This window comes from Ambystoma mexicanum, chromosome 1p, assembly GCF_040938575.1.
Source record: "Ambystoma mexicanum isolate Mex_15411 chromosome 1p, UKY_AmexF1_1, whole genome shotgun sequence".
NCBI classification, from domain to species: Eukaryota; Metazoa; Chordata; class Amphibia; order Caudata; family Ambystomatidae; genus Ambystoma; species Ambystoma mexicanum.
The window spans coordinates 523,320,905-523,339,894 of record NC_090921.1 but is presented as its reverse complement, the minus strand read 5'-3'; the positions used below and the strand labels follow the sequence as shown (position 1 = coordinate 523,339,894).

The 18,990-nt window shown below is 49.8% G+C and overlaps 1 protein-coding gene across 4 annotated transcripts in view; it reads right to left on the bottom strand.

Annotated features, from left to right (window-relative positions):
* ZFR2 (zinc finger RNA binding protein 2) overlaps window positions 1-18,990 on the bottom strand; it is a 2,121,586-nt gene that overhangs the window by 665,235 nt on the left and 1,437,361 nt on the right. For all 4 annotated transcript variants that reach the window (XM_069649412.1, XM_069649413.1, XM_069649415.1 and 1 more), the window contains one exon: window positions 3,260-3,401. In XM_069649412.1, coding sequence (XP_069505513.1) covers window positions 3,260-3,401 — 142 coding nt within the window. The remainder of the gene's footprint in view (window positions 1-3,259; window positions 3,402-18,990) is intronic.

Sequence of the window (18,990 nt, the reverse complement as noted above, 5' to 3'; positions counted from 1 at the left end):
ACTGTGGTGGTTGGGCGAATTCCACGCAGTACCCGTCCCGTGGGCGACCGTTATGACCCACTGGTCTGAAGTTATTCCCTCCCATGCCGCGAGGAAAGATGTGAAACGCCCCCCGCCCGGGGTGACATGGGAGGGGACCTGGATCCGTTGGTCATTTCTGACCAGAGGCTGCGGCTCCTCTGGGGTTGGGGCCTCTGCCACGTCGTTGACTCCTAGGTGGGTAGTTGGCTAAGCTTCCGGATGTTTGTCCAGCGTTCCAGTTTCCCATATTGTAGTAGTTTTGACCTGCACGGGATTGGCCTAGAAAGGACCAACTAGAACCGCCTCTCCTCTGGGGGGGAAGGCTTCTGAGTTATCTGTTGTAAGGATTTAAGAGCCTTGTGCTTTTTCTTGGCTGTTTCCAGAGCATCGTCGCCCGCTTTACCGAAGAGCTTGGTCTCTTCTATGGGTTTGTTCATAAGAGCGTCCAGTGTTTCAGGCTTGAAACCCGAGTTGCGGAGCCAAGCGTGCCACTTGAATAGTGTGCCCTGGGCCAGGGACCTGCCTGTCGTCTCAGCAGTGTCCAGAGTATTTTTAATTATATTCTGATTTACCAGCCTGCCCTCGGCCACGATGGTGAGAAGTCTGGACCTAGTGGGTCCAGGAACCTCCTGGAGACCTTCTTGTACAAGGTTCCATAGTGCGTCTGCATAACTAGTAAGCAGTGTAGTGTTATTCGCTATGCGTGTGGTGTATGCAGCTACCGAGGTAACACGTTTACCTAAGGCGTACAACCTTTTAGATTCATTATCCGGAGGTGCCTCCCCCGTAGCAAGGGGTACCCCTGCCCGTTTCCAGGTGGTAGTGACTACCAAGGAGTCGGGGGTGGCTTTAATATATTGAGGGTCAGTAGGAGATGGCCGAAACAGTTTTTTCACTGTTGGATTCACTGACCGGGTCTGAGCTGGTGTGACCAGGGAGGGGCCCAACCTTCTTTTAACAGAGTTCAGGAGAGGAATGGCTTGGCTTGAGGGGGGTTTCTCTTTGAGAATGTCCTCCACAAAATCTTGTTCGGGTCCCGCCTCCTGGGTGGGGATCTGAAAGTGCTCTGCTGCTTTCCTTAAAATGGCATTGAAAGCCATTTGATCGTCTACATGCGAGGCCTGGTGGGCCGGAGTGCTGGGAGGGGAATCCAGGCATAGGACATCAGTGTCCTGATCTTGCGTCGGGAGCGTCCATGGCTCCGTCTCCACTTGCTGGGTTTCCTCCAAGTTGTCCATGGCATCCGCCTGGTCATCAGGGTAGTCTTGCAGGAAGGAAGGGTCCTCTTCCTCGTCATAGATATCTTGGTAAGTATCCATCTGGACCACATCTTCAAGGTGGACAGAAGCCGAAGGTTGAGAGTCAATATTGTCTTGGAAACGTGAAGCTGACACCAAAAGAGGGGCGTCACGCGATCTCTTACGGGAAGGTTGTTCTGAACTTGAGACAATCCTTTCTAGGCGGTCCATGCATCCTTCAAACTTTTCCCTGGCCCACTTAGAGGAACCACAAGGGGCAAAAGGTGGAAACACGTCATTTTCCTCTCGTTGGCGTCGGAATTTGTCCCCAAGAGTGTTGGATAGAGGCTCCTGCCTGTCCTGGTATGTTTCGCGAGTACTGGGGCGTCATGGCGTGTCTTTAGACCTGGTTCCGACACGCTCCATACGTTTCGACGGTGTCAGCCCAAACGCCAAAGTAATCCTTGCAATACTGTCCTCAATCTCTGCCGAATCAGCGTGAGTCAATGGGTCAACGGTAGATTTACCGCCTACCGCAGCGTCAGAAGGCCTAGCGGTAGAATTTAAGCCTGTGGGAAGGCTAGGAGGCCTAGGAGTAGGTTTCGGGCCTACCAGGGCCTTAGGGGGCGCCGGAGCGTCGGATGATCGCGCTTCGGCATGTAAACCCAATTTAGAGGTAGCGCCCTTATTTTTGGAGTGCCCAGTCGCAAGACGCTGCTGCGGATTCGGGGAAGGCTGCTGATCTACCAGATCAGTGGATTCCGTCGAAATTTTCTGCGGTCGAGTTGGCGCATTCACCTTTTTCCAACGGAACCGTCGAAATCGGTGATGGGGTTGTGTGCTTAGTGTGTGGTTTCTGTACGCCCCTGTCGCCGAGTGGTTTCCCCGAAGCAAGACTTACGCCAGGTCTAGAGGGGTTGGGGACAGGCGTGGCGGACCTAGAAGCATCCGGCCCAAGGTTGACGACTTCCAACACGGATGTGTGATCATCATCAGTGCCCCCGTCACTTTCGGCGGGTGTGGTGGTGGGGCAAGAGGGTTCAACCTGTGACATACCATATGCGGCCCAGCGCTTTACGCAGGGCTCCTTAAGTGTCTTAAGTGCCGAAGGAGCTTACACGCCGCACACCGCTTCTCGTCGTGATCTATGGGTAGACAAGAAATACACATCCTGTGCTCGTCTTTCCTGACCCTACACTTAAAAACCTAGATGGTGTCCTTTCCATAGTGAAAGTTATAGACAAAGATGACCAGACAGAGGGCAAAGACGGGGAAAGAGGAGGGACATAACGAAAGATATGGCCACCCTGACCCCACTCTCCCTCCTCTGCAGGCCGGCCAGAGGGCCCGCCACGTGGATGGCTCAGACGCCGGATCTTAGGCGCCGAAATCCACCGCCTTAGAAACTTCCTGCAGTCTTCGTCGAAGTTTCTTTGCATCGCTGTCGAAGTGACTTATGGGAAATAATCGACAAAGTCGGTATAAAGATAAACAATGTGTCTTATGAAGAGCTCCGCCATAGGGCGACCAGTTATCTGGGCAGAAAAAAACAATTTGAGGGACCTCTGAGCGTTGGGGATTTTGGGTACACTACATGTGACGATAGGGATAGTGTTACAGACACGCCTATGCCGATGTCCCCTTTCGGTCACCGAAAGACAAGATGCAATACTCTGCGATTACCACTGGATGTCGGACCATATGCACAGCATGTGATTCTAAGCAGATTAACAAGCATCAGAAACATATTTGCGCAAGCCAGAAACGGCAACAGTGCAAGACTTTTACAAAAAGTAAAGATTCGGCCTGAGACCTGAGTGATCAAAATCCCTCCTCACTCTATCCCCAAGTGGAAGAAGGATCAGAAAAATACAAACGCACACATATATAACTTGGTGTACATCTCAAACAAACTCAAGGTAGTCTTATATCCGTTACTATGCAATCCTCCTTCTCAGGGCACCAAATTGAGAAGAGAATTAAGTGCATGTTCAACTTACCTTCTTTGTCCGCCTCCTCATCCTTCACTATGGGCGATGCAATTGAAATGACGACCTGCATCTTTGGCTCCTTGCACGAAGCAATGACGATAAAGGACTCCTTCACATTCAAAGAAACTTCATATTTATCTTGAGTAAATGCCTGAAAATTTGACAAGCAAAAACAATCTATTTGTAGCTTTTAGCTGTCACAGACAAACATTGATTGGTGTTTGCATGTTTACTTTCCTTTCTGCTTATTACCATATTTTCTTTCCCCCTTTTGTTTTTGCACCTTTTTTTAGGTGAAGAGAGTCCCCCTTTTTTCCTTTTAATGGTTTTAGTATAAATTAAATTAACTGCTTTTGGATTTCTTGCAGCCTGTTAAAGTTCCCAAAATGATAACAGTACTCATACCGTACCATCAATCCCAGCTCTTTAGATCAGCTTACTTACATTTAAGCAGTAATACCAGAAAAGGTGGTAAAGGCCAGGATAACAAGTTAAAGACCAAGGTGAAGCTAGGGCCTTTAACAAGGAATTCAGCAATTTTATCACCTGGGAAAGCCTACCTACAAGGATATTTTAGCAATCTTCACCCCGCCATACTGTTGTTTAGTGGAGAAATGGCACCCGGTAAGCGTGACGGCCATTGTTGAAATAAGGGTACGCCTCATAATCATGTTGCTGTTTCCATTGGAAGTCTTCAGGTGTGCGTGCTGGATTGAGACAAAGTGCTGGTTGGTGGATGGGGAAGGTAGAGAGGGGTAGGGATCGGGGTTCCACTGACTCCGACATGACAGGCTAAATTCTGGAACCGGGTGAGATCGAACATGGCGGTGTAGTGGCAGTGGTGGCACAGGAGCTGCACCTAGTCCATCTGAGGCTTGCCTGCAAGTGCATACCAGAAGGTTCAGTACAGTATTCTGAGCCATCTGATGGATATGACACACCTTCCAGGTGCTTATTCCTTAAATTGCGCTGCCCTGACTCCGCCCACCAGCAACATATCTCAGTCCCCATTGACGCGTCGATAATATTAAGATTGCCTAATGACACCAGTATTATTAGGGGGGGGAGGATGGTGGGACATATGGAGGAAAGGGGATTATGGACTAAGAGTATGTTAGTCACTACAGTGAATATTTATTACTCTTACATCCCGTAGCCCTTTCCTCCAAACTGCATGGGCAATTACAACTGAATGTAGCCCCAGGGTGGAGAGGTGACCCGCTTTAAGAAAACAAGTTCCTTAGAACCTCCTGTCCGAAAGCGGCATCTGACTTAAAGCCGGCGTCCAAACAGTAGTGCTTGCAGAAAGCCAAAGGGGGGTGCCAGGTAGCTTGCCCTGCTGATGACCTGCCACGGAACCTGTCTCTGGAATGCGACGGCCGTGGCCTTGGCTCTGACAGCGTGGGAATGCATGTTAGCTGGCAGCGGCTTGTGATGCTCCTCATAGGCGTCCTTGATGGACGAAACCATCCACTTTTCTATAGAGTCCTTGGAAGCCTGATACCTGGGCCTTGACCTGCAAAGGTGACAAATAAGGCATCCGACTTTCGGAAGCTCTTGGTCCTGTCCAGATAAAATTTCAGAGCGCGTCTGACATCCAGACAGTGCAAGACGCGTTGGGCATCATCCTTAGGATCGGCAAAAAAGATAGGTAACACTATCTCCTCATTTAGATGGATGGCAGAGACTACTTTAGGTAGGAACCCGGTGTGCGGTCCCAGGACCACCTGGTCTTTGTGAAAGGTAGTATAGGGTTCTGAAGCCACCAGTGCCTGAATCTTACTGACTCTGCGAGTAAAGGCGAGACCCACCAACAAAGTTGTTTTAATGGTGACCTGTCTGATGCCCGCGGACGCCATTGGTTCGAAAAGGCTTGTGCGCCAGAGCGCCCAACACTCCATTGAGGTCCCACACGGGGTGTGGTTTCTTGATGGGTGGGTATAGCCTGGTGAGGCCTGCCAGATGTCATTTAACCACTGGGTTGGAAGAGGAGAAGACCTCCTCCTCCGAATTCCTATAGGCCCCTATGGAATAGGTGCAGCATGTGTTCACTTGAACCCCTGAGTGAACGAGGTGTGCAGAGAAGCAGAGCACATTGTCAAATGTGCGCGTAGAGTCCGCTCAGTGACAGAACCTGGTCCATTTACTCTTGTACTGGCTCCTAGTAGCCTTGCTCTTAGCGCCTTGAATGATGTCTAAGTTAGCCTGAAACAGGTTGAGATGCTTCAGTGTGACCTGCTCAGGAACCACGCTGCAATGGCTCATTTATGTGGAGCGGGGTGGAGGACCCTGCACCCCTGCTGTGCAAGAAGATGAGCCGGGCCGAGAGGCAGGTGAATGGGTGGCCTGTCCGCGAGATAAGGAGCTCTAAGAACCAACGGTCTCGCCGGCCACCATATTAGAATGATGCAGAGGTGACATGATTCTCTTATCTTGCAGATCGCCCTGTGTACCAGGGGTGTGGGAGGGAAGGCCTACGCGGTCATGCTGTCCCACTGTACCTGGAATGCATCACCCAGGAAGCCGGGGTCCTGCCCCTGCCAGGACGCAAACTGATGGCATTTCTTGTTGGCCCAGGAGGCAAAAATATCCACCTGCGGGTACCCCCCCCCCCTCCTGCTGAAGATCCTATGTAGGACCTGATTGTTCAATTGCCATTCGTAATTATCGCTCCCAGTCTGCTGAGCCTGTCCGCTTCCAGGTTGGACTCCACCGGGAGGTGGATGGCCGTCAGGTAGAGATGTTTCTCCAGGGCCCATTCCCACATGGTAATCGCTAGGCTGCACAGCGGAGGGGACCCAGTACTGCCCTGCTTGTTCTCATATGATATGATATGATATGGCATTTGTAACGCGCCTATACTCAAGTGTTTCAAAGCACGCCGAGGCAGGCAGGGGGGAACAAGGGGAGACAGACAACGGTCCTACTAGGCCAGGTGTCATTCAGATTGCGCAAGTGCATGGGTAGGGGGGATGGGAAATGTGCAAGGGGGGAAGGGAGAGGGGAAAGTGCAGTACAGGGTTAGTAATGAACAAGATAAATAATAAGGGCCAGCTGGTGGCAAGTGCAAGATAAGTGCAGACAAGTGCTGGGAAGGGGGGCTGTAGGGATACAGAGACAGTCCCGCAGTGCAGGGGTTGCCAGGAAGGCAGTGCAGAGGAGAGTGGCTGGGCCAAAGACCGAGATTGGTGAGTGGTCCAGTTGCTGATTCAGTACAGTTTCAGTGATTTAGCAGGGGAGAGGGAGAGAGAAAGCAGAAGCAAAGAGGAAGGTTTTGAGGTGCTTCCGGAACCGGAGATGGTTCTCCTCAAGTTTCAGGGAGGCAGGAAGGCTGTTCCAGAGGGAGGCCCCTGCTACGGAGAGAGATCTCCCCCCAACTCGTTGCTTGGAGAAGCTGCTGACCCTGAGGGAGTTGGAGGCGGAAGAGCGAAGTGCTCGAGAAGGAAGATATTTAGGAAGGGAGAGTTAAAGGTAATTTGGCCCCAGGCCCCAGATGGCCTTGTGGACAATGCAGAGGGTTTTGAACTTAATCCTCGCAGCCACAGGGAGCCAGTGTAGCGATTTCAGTCCGGAGAGATACAGTCCCTGGGCTTGAGGCCAAGGACAAGTCTCGCAGTCCTGTTCTGGATGAGTTGCAGAGGGCAGAGAGTAGAGGCAGGCAGATTTAGATAGAGGCTGTTACAGTAGTGCAGCTTTGAGAGAACCAGGGCTCTGGAGACAGTGAGCTTCTGGGGGAAGGAGAGGAAAGGAAGGATACCTCTGAGGAGGTGCAGCTGATAGTGTGACTTCTTAGAAACGTCAGAAATGTGAGGAGAGAAGGAGAGGGTGGAGTCGAAGATGACCCCGAGGTTCTTTGCCTTGCAGGTAGGAGCAGGAAGAGGGCCAAGAGAGGCTGGCCAGAGAGCTGTAGGGAAGGATGGAGTGGGTGTGCCGATGAGTAGAATCTCGGTCTTACTGGCATTAAGGCAGAGGTCGTTGGCGGCACACCATTCCTGGATAGCAGAAAGACAGTCAGAGATGAGGGAAGGAGAAGAGGAGGCCGAGGGTAGCCTGAAAATGAGCTGGGTATCATCCGCATAGCACTGAAAGTTGGGGCAGAGAGCAGCGATGTGGTGGGCGAGAAGTGCCAGATACTGGTTGAACAGCCAGGGAGAGAGGTTAGACCCCTGGGGGACACCACAGGTAGAGAAAAAGATGTCAGACAGAAAAGACCCCAGTTGGACCTGGGAGGGTCGATTTGAGAGGAAAGAGGTCAGCCAAGCCAGAGCCTGACCAGTGATACCCAGGTTATCACGGAGACGGTTGAGCAGGATGGTATGGTTGACAGTATCAAAGGCAGAAGAGAGATCAAGCAAAATGAGAACACATGGAATGTTAGAGTCAAGGTTCGAGAGCAGGTCCTTGCGGATGTTCAGGAGAGCAGTTTCGGTGCATCTGGCAGCTCTGAAGCCTGACTGATGGTCATGAAGGCTACCAACAGATTCAGCATGGAGATTAAGCTGGGAGATGGCAAGTTTCTCATAGTACATGCTGGTGGAGTTGTCCATCTGGATAAGGACAAACTTGTCCCCAATGAGCGGAAAGAAAGCTTTGAGAGCTAGCCAGATGGCCTTCAGCTCCAGCCAGTTGATATGAGACCCCTGCTCCAGAGTGGCCCCCCCAGCCTTCCAGGGAGGAATCCGTGCTGATGGTGATCTGGGGGCCGGGTGCCGGAAGGGCTTGCCTATCCACAGGTTGCAGTCCCTGGACCACCATGTGAGGTCTGGGGGGAGAGAAGGAGGAATGCTGTCAAGCTCTGCTTGGGAGCCCAGCTCCTGATTCCATGAGGCTGCAAAGTGCAACTATAATCTCCTTATCTTTAGTCTCGTGTGGGTATGGCCAGTAGGACTGCTGTCATGATACCTAATAAATGTTAGTACCACCAAACCAAGGTCACTTCTCGGGTGAGGAAGTGAGGAGTGGCACTCTTGATGGCCATGATCTTGTCCTCTGAGGGAAAAACTCTCTTTGTGGAGTTTGTATCCCATATGAGGCCCAAAAGGGTCAGAGTGTAGGCTGCAACTGAGACTTCTTGAGGTTGGTCGAAAATCCCAGTTCATGGAGCGTGCTCATAAGGCCGGAGGAAGTGTGATGAACTTTGTCCGGAGATCTCGCCTTGACGAGCCAGTCGTCCAGATACGGGTAGACGTGGTGGCCCTGAGGAGGACTGCCACTGCATTCATCAGTCTGGTAAATACCACTGGGGCTGAGTTGAGGCCGAAGAGCAGAACCTTGTATTTGAAATGGCAGCCCATGATACTGAAGCGCAGGAAAGAGCGATGAGGCGTCAAACCGGGACGTGTAGCTAGGCGTCCTTCAGATCCAGGGAGCACATCTAGTCTCCCCTGCAGAATGTCTACGCAATGAGTGCTTGGGCGTAACCATCTTGAATTTTTGAAGAGGAAGGGAGAGGTTGAGGGTGGAGAGGTCCAACACAACTCTCAGGCCAGCCTGGTTCTTCATTTGTATGGTGAAAATCCTGGAGTAGAAGCCCAAGCCTTCGTAAGGATAGATAAAGACTTGGCAGTTTGTGAACTGTTTCTTTTTTTATCTAGCTCCTCGTTAAGTGAAAGTGGTCACCACCCTCGAATGGAAGGTCCAATATGCGTTCCTAGATGTCTGGGTTGAATTTAGTAGCCAGAAGCCAGGCAGTCCTCATGTCCGTGGCGATGCAAATGGCCCGGCCAGAGGTGTTGATGTGGGCCACTGTGGACTCCATAATGTCCTGAGCCACCAATTCAGCCTCGGCAGTCCCGCATCGAAATGTGCCTGGCTCTGCACCGGACGATCTGAAAGGAAGTCTGCTATTTCCTGCCAAACCTCTGGTTAATGGCTGCCAGCATGGCATCCACGTTTGATTGACGAAGATGCAGCAAAGCGTTGGAATAAAGCTTCTTCCCGTACACCCCCAAGATCATCTCCTCCTTGACTAGCAGCGCAGAGGGGTGGCCGTGGACGAGTGAGGCTTTGAGTAAAGTGATGCCGCAGCGATCAAAGAAAAGTGTGTTTAGGGTGTGCAGACTGCAAGGAGTGGATCCTCCTCCATTTGCCTATACTTGGCGTTGAGGCGCCAATTGACAGGCTGGACCTTGTGGGTATTGAGCCACCCCTTCTTAGCCAAGGCAACAATGTCCTTCTGCATCGGGATCCCTGTTCTAGCCGCTGGGCGTAGAGTGAGGAGCTCGGCAAGGACCCGCCTCTGGCTGTTCGACCTCAGGTTGAGGAAGGCCCAAGTACTCTGCCAGACCTGCGAGCGGTTCACAAAGGCCTTGGCTGACAATGGCGTGCCAGGGTGTTCTTCCTCATCTGTGTCCACCAGGGCGTGTGGCAGCTCCGGAGCGGGTGGAGGAGTGCTGTGCTCCGAGGACTGCAGTGTGGAGACCGGAGGCTGGTATGGAACCGCCTGAACAGTGGTAGGCAAGGGAGCCGGAATCGAACAAGGCGGCAAGGGCAGAAGGCACTGCGTCGGGGCCTGTGGTGCTGGAGCCACAGGAGAAATGACTATAGGCGCAGGTGGAGGGGCCGGAGGGAGCACGTCCCTGATCGCATCCCAGAGGATGGCCCCCATCTGGTGAGATCTCATGAGAGTGAGGAACTTTTCAAAGAACCTGTCCTCACAGGCCGGTGGGATGGCAGGTGATGTTGACTGGGTAGTGGGCGGCTGCGGGGGCCGGTGCATACTCTATCTAGCTGGCTGCGGGGTAAACCGGCCCTGCAATGCAGATGGATAAGCCGTAGGGCACATACCTGGTTAACACCAGACCCAGCTTGTAACTCGTTCTCCCACCTGCTCCATTCCGAGAGGCGGTATAGGACGAGCGGCCATCCTGTCTGGCACGGTGGCCATCTTGTCGAGCTGCGTGCCAAAGTTGTGGAGCTTGGCTCACTGGGCCTGGCCCCCTCCAGGACCCTTGGAGGTGGACCATGAGACCTACCCTACATCTCATGACGGGGCCTGGTAGGCGTGTTACCCTTGGCATTATTGCCACTAGTGCGGCGTGCAGTTGCCCCCTTGGACATCCGGCCACTCGGGTGTACACCCGGTAAAAGAATCTTGCAATCCCTCAGCACTATCTCCAGAAGGTTCTAATGACCCCTTGGCCTGGCGGCCGGTAGCTGAACTAGCCTCAGCGTTAGGGAGAATTCTCTTAAAAGGCTAATTTCCCTTACATATAGAGTCCCATAGCAGCTTTGCTGGATTTCCAGGGTTTATTTTTTTTCTCCTGCTAAGAGTGAGACTCTTTTTCCCACTCTTAGGCATATGTTTGATGTGTGTTTGAGGCTATTTTTGTGCTTCTGGTCTATGGGGTTTTTCTCACTCCATAGGTATCATCTTTTTACATGTGTGTTACACAGCACGCTCAGTGCAGTAACACAGCGGTGTCATAGTGACCCCCAAACATAGACTCCATACCCTGGGACTGACTACTGTCTCCCAGGGCATGCAAAGTTACAATTGACTTTGCTAGTCAATAGTTATGAACAAAACCAGTACAAACTATCTTTCTATGGAGGTACTGGGAAGGGTTAATAGTTTTTCCCTGGTGTTCATTTTCGAGAGGGTACTGTCCAGTCCCTCTCTGCAAGGTTTATGGCTGGTGGCAGTGGTTACTACCATTAATATTGAACCGCAAATATTTTTCTATGGGATTTTCCCATTGTTCGAGGCTACCACTTTTTATGACAGCCTTGAACATACCGCCGGATCATTTTTGTATTAACTTTACTCAGGTGTTTTTTTTTTTGCCAGATCTTTGATAATATTTCTTTCTCGTGTCGCTCTCTGTAATCCAACCCGAGGTTGGGGCCCTTTGTTCGCCGTTTTGGCGGGCTTCTGGACAGAAGCCCTCCTTCAGGCGCCAGTGAGTCTGGGGTAGACAGGATGTGTGGGAGGGGGAATAGGCACCCTGGACAGGGTTGCCTAAGCAACCCAAGTCGCACTCTGCCCTGATAGGCTGGGGGGTTATCCCACCAGGATAACCACCCGGCTGTGCGAGTGACAGCTTGGCTGTATGAATGGGTGTTTTTCTGCATAAAAGCAGGGACCTGCGGACTGGAATATAGACGTCGCCACTGGACCTGAGAAATCCGAAGAAAAGAGAAGCCGAAGACATCTGTAACGACTGAACCACCGGTGAAGCCCTGCTGCAGATCCTCACCACTTTTCTCCAACGACAAGAGAAGATATTCATCTGCAAGAGCCTTCTTCCCTTGAGCTGGTGGGACCAACCAGTTCGCCAATCGCCTTCCAGGACCTGCCTTGGTCGAATCACCAGTGCCAAGCACTAGTAGACCGGATAGCCAGGCACCCGTCCACCACGACCGCGATTTAAAGGAGCGTACCTTTTATTCCGTTAGGCATCACCGCGGCCGACTTCATCCCTGGGCAGTGCAGTGACTTGAACCTTCCTCCACGACGAGATCCTCTCTTTCTCTGCTGGATCTCCCGAACTGCTGGAACTGCCAGGAACAACCGCCACCACAGGAGCCTCTTCCACTTTTAAGGTACATTGTTCCGCCAGGCCTCCCGTTTCGTTGTGTACTGCTAAAGGTGTTATAAATCCTTTACTTACCATCTGGGCTGGTCATCCCCATCGTCTAACCTTGTCTTTCTACCTTCTGCACCCTCCTTTTAAACCGTTAAACAAAGACTTGACTGCAGCTACTAGAACCGTTTGAACCTGGAAACCTGGACACTTTGCCTCGTACCTCTGGCACAGGCCTATTGACTCTGGCTAATTCTGTTACAACTGCCTTCTCTAGATTGCTTTTCATCAAGAAATGTGTTGGTGCACCTAAACTCTTATAACCACCTTTCCTTCCCTTTTATATATTGTTAAAGTGCCATTTTGCTCGGTTTTCACCTAAGTATTGCTTGTGCTAAAGTACTACCTTGCCTAACTTGTTCACAATCCAATTGGGAAGTGTTGCTGGTGTGTTTAGGAGTCTAACCCTGTATAACTTGACCTATCCCTCCATCTGAAGAAATTGTTAGAGTGCCATATCTGCTTGGTTTACACTGCGCCATTTTGATCAGTTTTCACTCTTGTTCAAATATGTCTACAATTTAAATAGGGAGTTGTGTATACTTTTCTTGGCTGTTTTAACTTGCTTTAATGATAGTGATTTGTGTGTAGAGTAAAGAGTGTGTAAAATAACTATATATATTCTTGTTGATATAAAGCTTTGGTCAGTGTTTCCTTGTCCCATAGTGCTGTGGTCCTATTGTGTAAACCCTGAATACTGCTCATCTCCCTCTTGAGATAAGTCTGACTGCTCAGCCACAGCTACCAACTAAATCTGTGTGGTACAGACTGATACCAAAGGGGATTTATTGCATATACCTGTAGTCCTAATCTTCTGTAGGCTCCATAAGGGAACTGCATAGGATTCTGCCTAACACTCGGTACCAGTTCTGGTGCGTGAACCTAAAAGGTTCCTCCCGCTCGGGCGTTTCCTTGGGAAGGAATCGCCCTTGCGGGGTGCGATGGAAGAAAGCAGCCCTACCTTGGGCCTTGACTTATGTCTGACGAAGTCATTCAAGTCCTCTGGATGCGACTTCGCGAAGAGCTCCCTCCACCTAGCTAGTCTGTTCTTCAGAGCATGCGGTGTAAGCGCGTCGCTCAATGAACTCTCCCAGCCGTAATCAGGGCCAAGGCAGCAGAGGCAAAGGGAGTGGGGATCAGACGTAGGAAAGAGCCCCTCGCAGGCTGGACACCTGCTGAAGCCCGCTGAAGTCGACATGCGTCGAGGTGGAGCATGGCGCCAGAAGACCGAGTACCTGATTGATAAAAGAAGACAAAAAGACAGAAGAAAGTAACCAGGGATGAGCGCGTGGTATTACATGGCCGAAGCCATACCCAAGAGCGCTGGTGAAATTGGCCTGTTCCTGTCAAAGCATAAAAGAGGACGGGGTGTGGCACCAGTGGGCGTAACCAGGGTAGCGCATGTTACCAGGGCCGCGCCTCTAAATTTAAAGATGCCAAGAATGTTTTTTCTGCTGAAAAAGGTTCTGTCTCCTGTCCCTAGCAAGGGATGCCCATGCAGTATCGAGGAAAGGGGACGGGACTTAAGAGTATGTCCTGGTGTTACCTGTTCTTGGGATACTGTACATTACTTGCCATTTAGCAGTAGATTTAGATAACCTGGAGCGCTTCAGCCGGTTATTGTATGAGATTTTTCATTTTTGCACACATAGACGGCCTACGGTATCCGATTTAAATATCCTGATACATCTCCTTACTTCTTGTCTCAATGTTCTCTTAGCTGCCTCTATGGCTTGATCATATACCCCCCGAGTAGTCAAGTGTGTGCAGTGGTACTTAACCCCATAAGGCAAATATTTGGATGTGAGATTAGAGATCCCGTCTGTCTAATCATAAGGACATTCCAATTTCAGAGCATAGATATAATAATTTTTGTTTAATCCATCTATATGCCTACTAAGGGCTGTCAAATTCCATGTTGTCCATCTGAGTCTATTCGCCCCGTGATTAATATATGTGTCTACAATTTCCCCAAGCAAGTTAACTTGGGTGTCAGAGTTGAATAAAATAAAAAAGCACTGCTTGATCACTATAATCACTGAACAATTTACAAAAAGCCAGCGCTAGCTCAACACCACCATTATTCGTAAATATATAATCAAGCATAGCCATGCTATTACTTGACCTCCAGGTTTGCCCACCTGGTCGGTCATTCTTCAAACAACCGTTAAGCATGATGAGATTACAATCTGGAACAAAGAGCATTCATGCTTTCCGTTCAGTTGCTTGCTTCTTTATACTGTTATAATGAACAGTAGCAGAGCCATCATTAGAAGTAACAGCACAACAATGGGAGTTGAAATCACCACAATTATGACAACGTCTGTACCCGTCGCATCATAGTTATTTAACAAAATGTCATAAACGTCCAGCATGAGGCTCTCGGATTCGGATTCACCGGGGTGGTCATACACATTTACAAGTAGCAATTTCTTTTTAATGGCTGCAAACAGATTATCTACTATTAATGCAATGATGTGTGGGTGAGCAGTGGAGTCAATTTCCATTGCTGAGAACAGGTTACTAAGTCCAGTCAGTAAGCCACCCGAAGGTCGCCCCTTATCGACCTTTCTTCGCAAAGCTCTGAAGAATCTTATATCCATCCAAACAACAGGTGTTAGTTAGCCAGCTCTCTTGGATGGTAAATATATCCGCCTTATTTAGAATCTGGTGTCCCCCACTGCTACTTGTATTGTGTCTATTGCCTGAGTGATCCAGGAAATGAACTTACATGGCCAAGGTCTCTGCAAGGGCCTAGTGGATAAAAAGCTTGATAGCCACGACCAACTATCCACTTCACCAAATTTCTCTGGGCCTTCTGAATCGTACTTGCTATTACATGCTACAGTTTTCCCCAGATTTGCAGTTATTTTGTGAACCAGGACATTGTTTTTAATGGCTTAATAACGCAGTTGTTAAGGGGTGGGTCTTGTCCAGGTCCTAGCCATATTTAAGGAAGCGAGGTGTGTGGGATTTGATCAGGATTACTATCACCGCTGAGGCACAACTCACGTAGTTGGAATGGTGGACATTTCCGAAAATTCTATTTAATTATATCCTTCGAGGTGAGGATTCTAAGCTGAGGAATGTATTGCAGTAGCTAAACAATGCGTCAACGGTTGAGCACAACACTGTTCCACAGATTGCTTATTGTAAAAGATAAGAAATTTATGGATGGCAGTAACACAGGTGAAGGAACTAGACATCCTTCCATCACAGGTTTCCCAATAGGGCTCCTGGGCCCACCTTGGTCTAGCAATATGTTGCTCTTCAGAGGATAACAATTATTGTCCTCAGTCTCCATACATGTGCCAGAGAGAGTTGATAGCAATACTGTTTCTCATCGAGACTCTTATTCATCAGCATCGTGTCTGGTTTTATTACTGTGCGAAACCTGAGGGTATACTTACTCCTACTCCCCTGGATCCTCTTCTCAGGTGGCCAGTGAAAGGCCATCACTCTTGGATCCTGACCCTGGGGGTAGAGAAGCGAGGGAGGATCCTTGTGGATGGGGAAAAGGTACCCACAGGTGAGACATGGTATCCCCTTTTCCTTCTGAGAACCAACCTAACCCTCCCACAGCCTTTATGGGCTATATCCACTCAATTTTCCCCATTCAACCTAATACAGTACTGGGACGAGGAAGAGGCGACTAGGAGTAGTGAACACAAGTAGGTATTTTCACCACTCTAGTAGTGAGACGAAGAAGACAACTTTGAAAGAGTACTATTGGGGAAGTCAGGCATGTCCAACAAATAGGCTGCCTAGAAGTCAGGCAATAAAACCTACTGACCCACACCCATGGACCTTTAACACTCCTAGGGAATATAAAAGGTGGGGCTGTACACCATGTCAGAGAGCTGGAGTGAAGCATATTGGAGAAACCAGAATTGGGAGCTGCAGGAGTCCGGAGAAGGAGAGAAAGACCCAGGCCGAGCTCGGGCCACGAGAGGGTATAACTGTCCGGTTGAAGATAATTACAGCAGGAAGTTCAGCCCGAAGCCTGCAGCAGGCCGGAGAGCGAGCGAAGATCTCGGTGCCCACCGCGAGAGAGGCAAAGCTCTTGGATTCAGGAGGATTGAGCAGAGAAGCAGTGAAACAGTAGAGAGCAGTCGCGCACAACCCTTGAGTGCAATCCAGGGAACACACAGTCCAGGACGCCTCACTAATGCTGACATGCATCTGACTATGCTGAACGTACTGAAAGAAGTAATCCGTGAATGCGGAGTGATCTAAAAGTAATTGGACATACTCCTCAGTAATATATTGAACACTTTTGAATACTGAATGTATTGAAAGTCCCGACGATCACCTTTTGGAAATAGAATTTAAAGCAATTAATTAACACTTGAGAATGAGAGGTTAAGCAAATACTGAATACCGAACTGAATGAAAACTCTACGGTCTGATGAAAGATGAATGTGAAAGTGGGCATCTGAAAAACGCATAATAAATATGAGAACAAGTGTGGAAGTTTGTGAACGAGCATGAAATAAAGTGGGGTACAAACAAAACCACCACACCGTGAATTCTATGCATGAATACAGTGCAGCAAGGCCAAAGACTGGCAGAAGATATGTGACACAGTGTGGCACAGCCAAGAGGCTAACCAGGAGAAGCCAAGTGAGTGTGAACCTGCACATAAAGCCAAGAGGCTGATAAAGAGAAGCTAAGTGAGTGTGAATCTGTATAAAGGGGCAAATACAGAAGAACTTGTGTGGGCTGAAGCGCCTAGGGTTCCTGGTTGCGCGACCTGTGATGGGTGGACCGTGTGGGTCAGACTGTGCCTAGACAAGGGAACCCTCAATTGTGAAACCCAAAGACATCGTGAAAGGAATCAAAAAGGAGCACTTTAAGTGAACTGTTAATGCAATCCAGAAGGAGTATCCAGTTGACCTGGAGTTATGTTGAATATTGAAAGACTGAAACCAGGAATAAGTTGACATTTTGAAGTCTTGGGAAAGGGAACCCTGAGACTTGATGAACTCCAATGCTGTCTTGAGGGCAGAGCCCTCAAGACTCCTTTACTTTAGAACTGTATTACCTTGAACGCAGGGAAGGGAACCACGAGGGTTTGTGGAACTGTTTTGAACTTGAGGAAGGTAATCACTGGACTTTTGTGGAACTTTCTTGAGGAAGTGGAGCTGAAAAGGAAGCTAGGAGCTGGAAGTAGCTCAGAACTTAGTTTGATCGCCATTTCTTTTATTGTTGATATCCCTACAAATTGTTTAGCTTTAGTTGTGAGGGCAAGGATAGGTTTTGGACACAGAAACTCTTAAATTGAACTTTCTGACTCAGACTTTCCTTAGTTTCATTCAAGTAGGGAAATCCCACCTTAGCATAGTGAAAGTTAGGCCTTCAACCATCCTGACATTTTAGATCATAAATAAGTTACTCACTGTAGTGCCTAGCGTACTCCTAGTCCACAGTCCCCTTTCCTCCATACTGAATAGGCGTCCCTCGCTAGGGACAGGAGACGGAACCTTTTTCACCAGAAAAATCATCTTCCCTTTTACTTTTAGTTGCGCACAGGGGCACGGCCCTGTCAGCATGTGCTACCCTGACTCCGCCCACCGGCGTCACTCGTCAGTCCCCTTTGACGCGTCAACAATATTAACATTGCCTAATGACACCAGTTCTATTAGGGGGGAGGATCGTGGGACGTATGGAGGAAAGGGGACTATGGACTAGGAGTATGTTAGTCACTAAGGTGAGTAACTTATAATTAACTCCTACGACCTGTCCCCTTTCCTCCATACTGTATGGGCGAGTAAAACTGAATGTAGTCCCAGGGTGAAGAGGTGCTCTCTTAAGAAAACAAGTTCCTTAACACTGCCTGACCAAATGCTTCATCTGACCTGGAGCCGGCATCCAAGTAGTAGTGCTTGCAGAAGGCCAAGGGCGTAGCCCATGTAGCCGCCTTGCTGATAACCTGCCACAGAACGTGCCTCTCGAAAGCAACAGCCGTGGCTTTATTTTTGATAGCGTGGGCATGCATATTTGCTGGAAGCGGTTTGTGCTGACCCTCGTAAGCCTCCTTGATGGCTGTAACCATCTACCTTGCTATGGAAGCCTTGGAGGCTTGCCACCAGGCTTTGACCCACGGAAGGTGACAAAGAGGGCGTCTGATTTGCGGAAGCTCTTGGTCCTGTCCAGGTAGTATCTCAGCGCACGCCTCACATCAAGACAGTGCAATACCCTCTGAGCGTCATCTTTGGGGTCAGCGAAGAATGTTAGTAGCACTATCTCCTCCTGTAGGTGAAAAGAATAGACAACCTTAGGTAAAAATGCGAGTTGCGTTCTAAGCACCACCTTGTCCTTAAGAAAAGTAGTACAAGGCCCTGAAGCCACCAGTTCCTGGATTTCACTGATCCGGCAAGCCGAGGTTAGGCCCACCAAGAGGGCCGTCTTAATGGTGACTAGCCTGAGGTCCGCAGACGCCATAGGTTCGAATGGTTTATGCGCCAGGGCGCCCAACACCACATTGAGGCCCCACACAGGGTGTGGTTTCTTGATAGGCGGATAAAGCCTTGTCAGGCCCGGGAAGTGCCTTTTAACCACTGGGTTAGAGGATGAGAAGACAACCTCCTCAGAGTTCCTGTAGACTCCAATGGCCGCCAGATAGGTGCAGCATTTGACTACCTGCACCACCGAGAGTGCGAGGTGTGCAGGGAAGGAAAGCACATCGTCCAACGTGCAGTTCAAAGGATCAACCTCCTTTGATTTAGCCCAGTGACAAAACCTGGTCCGCTTGCTTTTGTACTGGCTACTGGTTGCATCGCTCCCATTGTATAAGGTCTAGGTTAGCTTGTGACAGATGCAGATGCCTCTGTGTGATCTGTTCAGGAATCACGCTGCAAGGGCTAACTTTTGGGGGGCAGGCTAGATGGCCGTGCCCTCCTGCTGAGAGAGTAGGTGTGCTGGGTCCCGCAGAAGGTGTACCGGGGGCTGATCCGACAGGCGGAGTAGTTCCGAGAACCATGGCCTTTTAGGTCACCACAGAGCTATCAGAATGATGCAGAGGTGCCGAGCCTCGCTGATCTTGCAGATTACCCTGTGCAGGGGAAGTAAGGCATACGCGTTCATGTTGTTCCACTGGATCTGCATCGCGTCGCCCAGAGAGCCCCTGTCCTGTCCCTGCCATGACGCAAACTG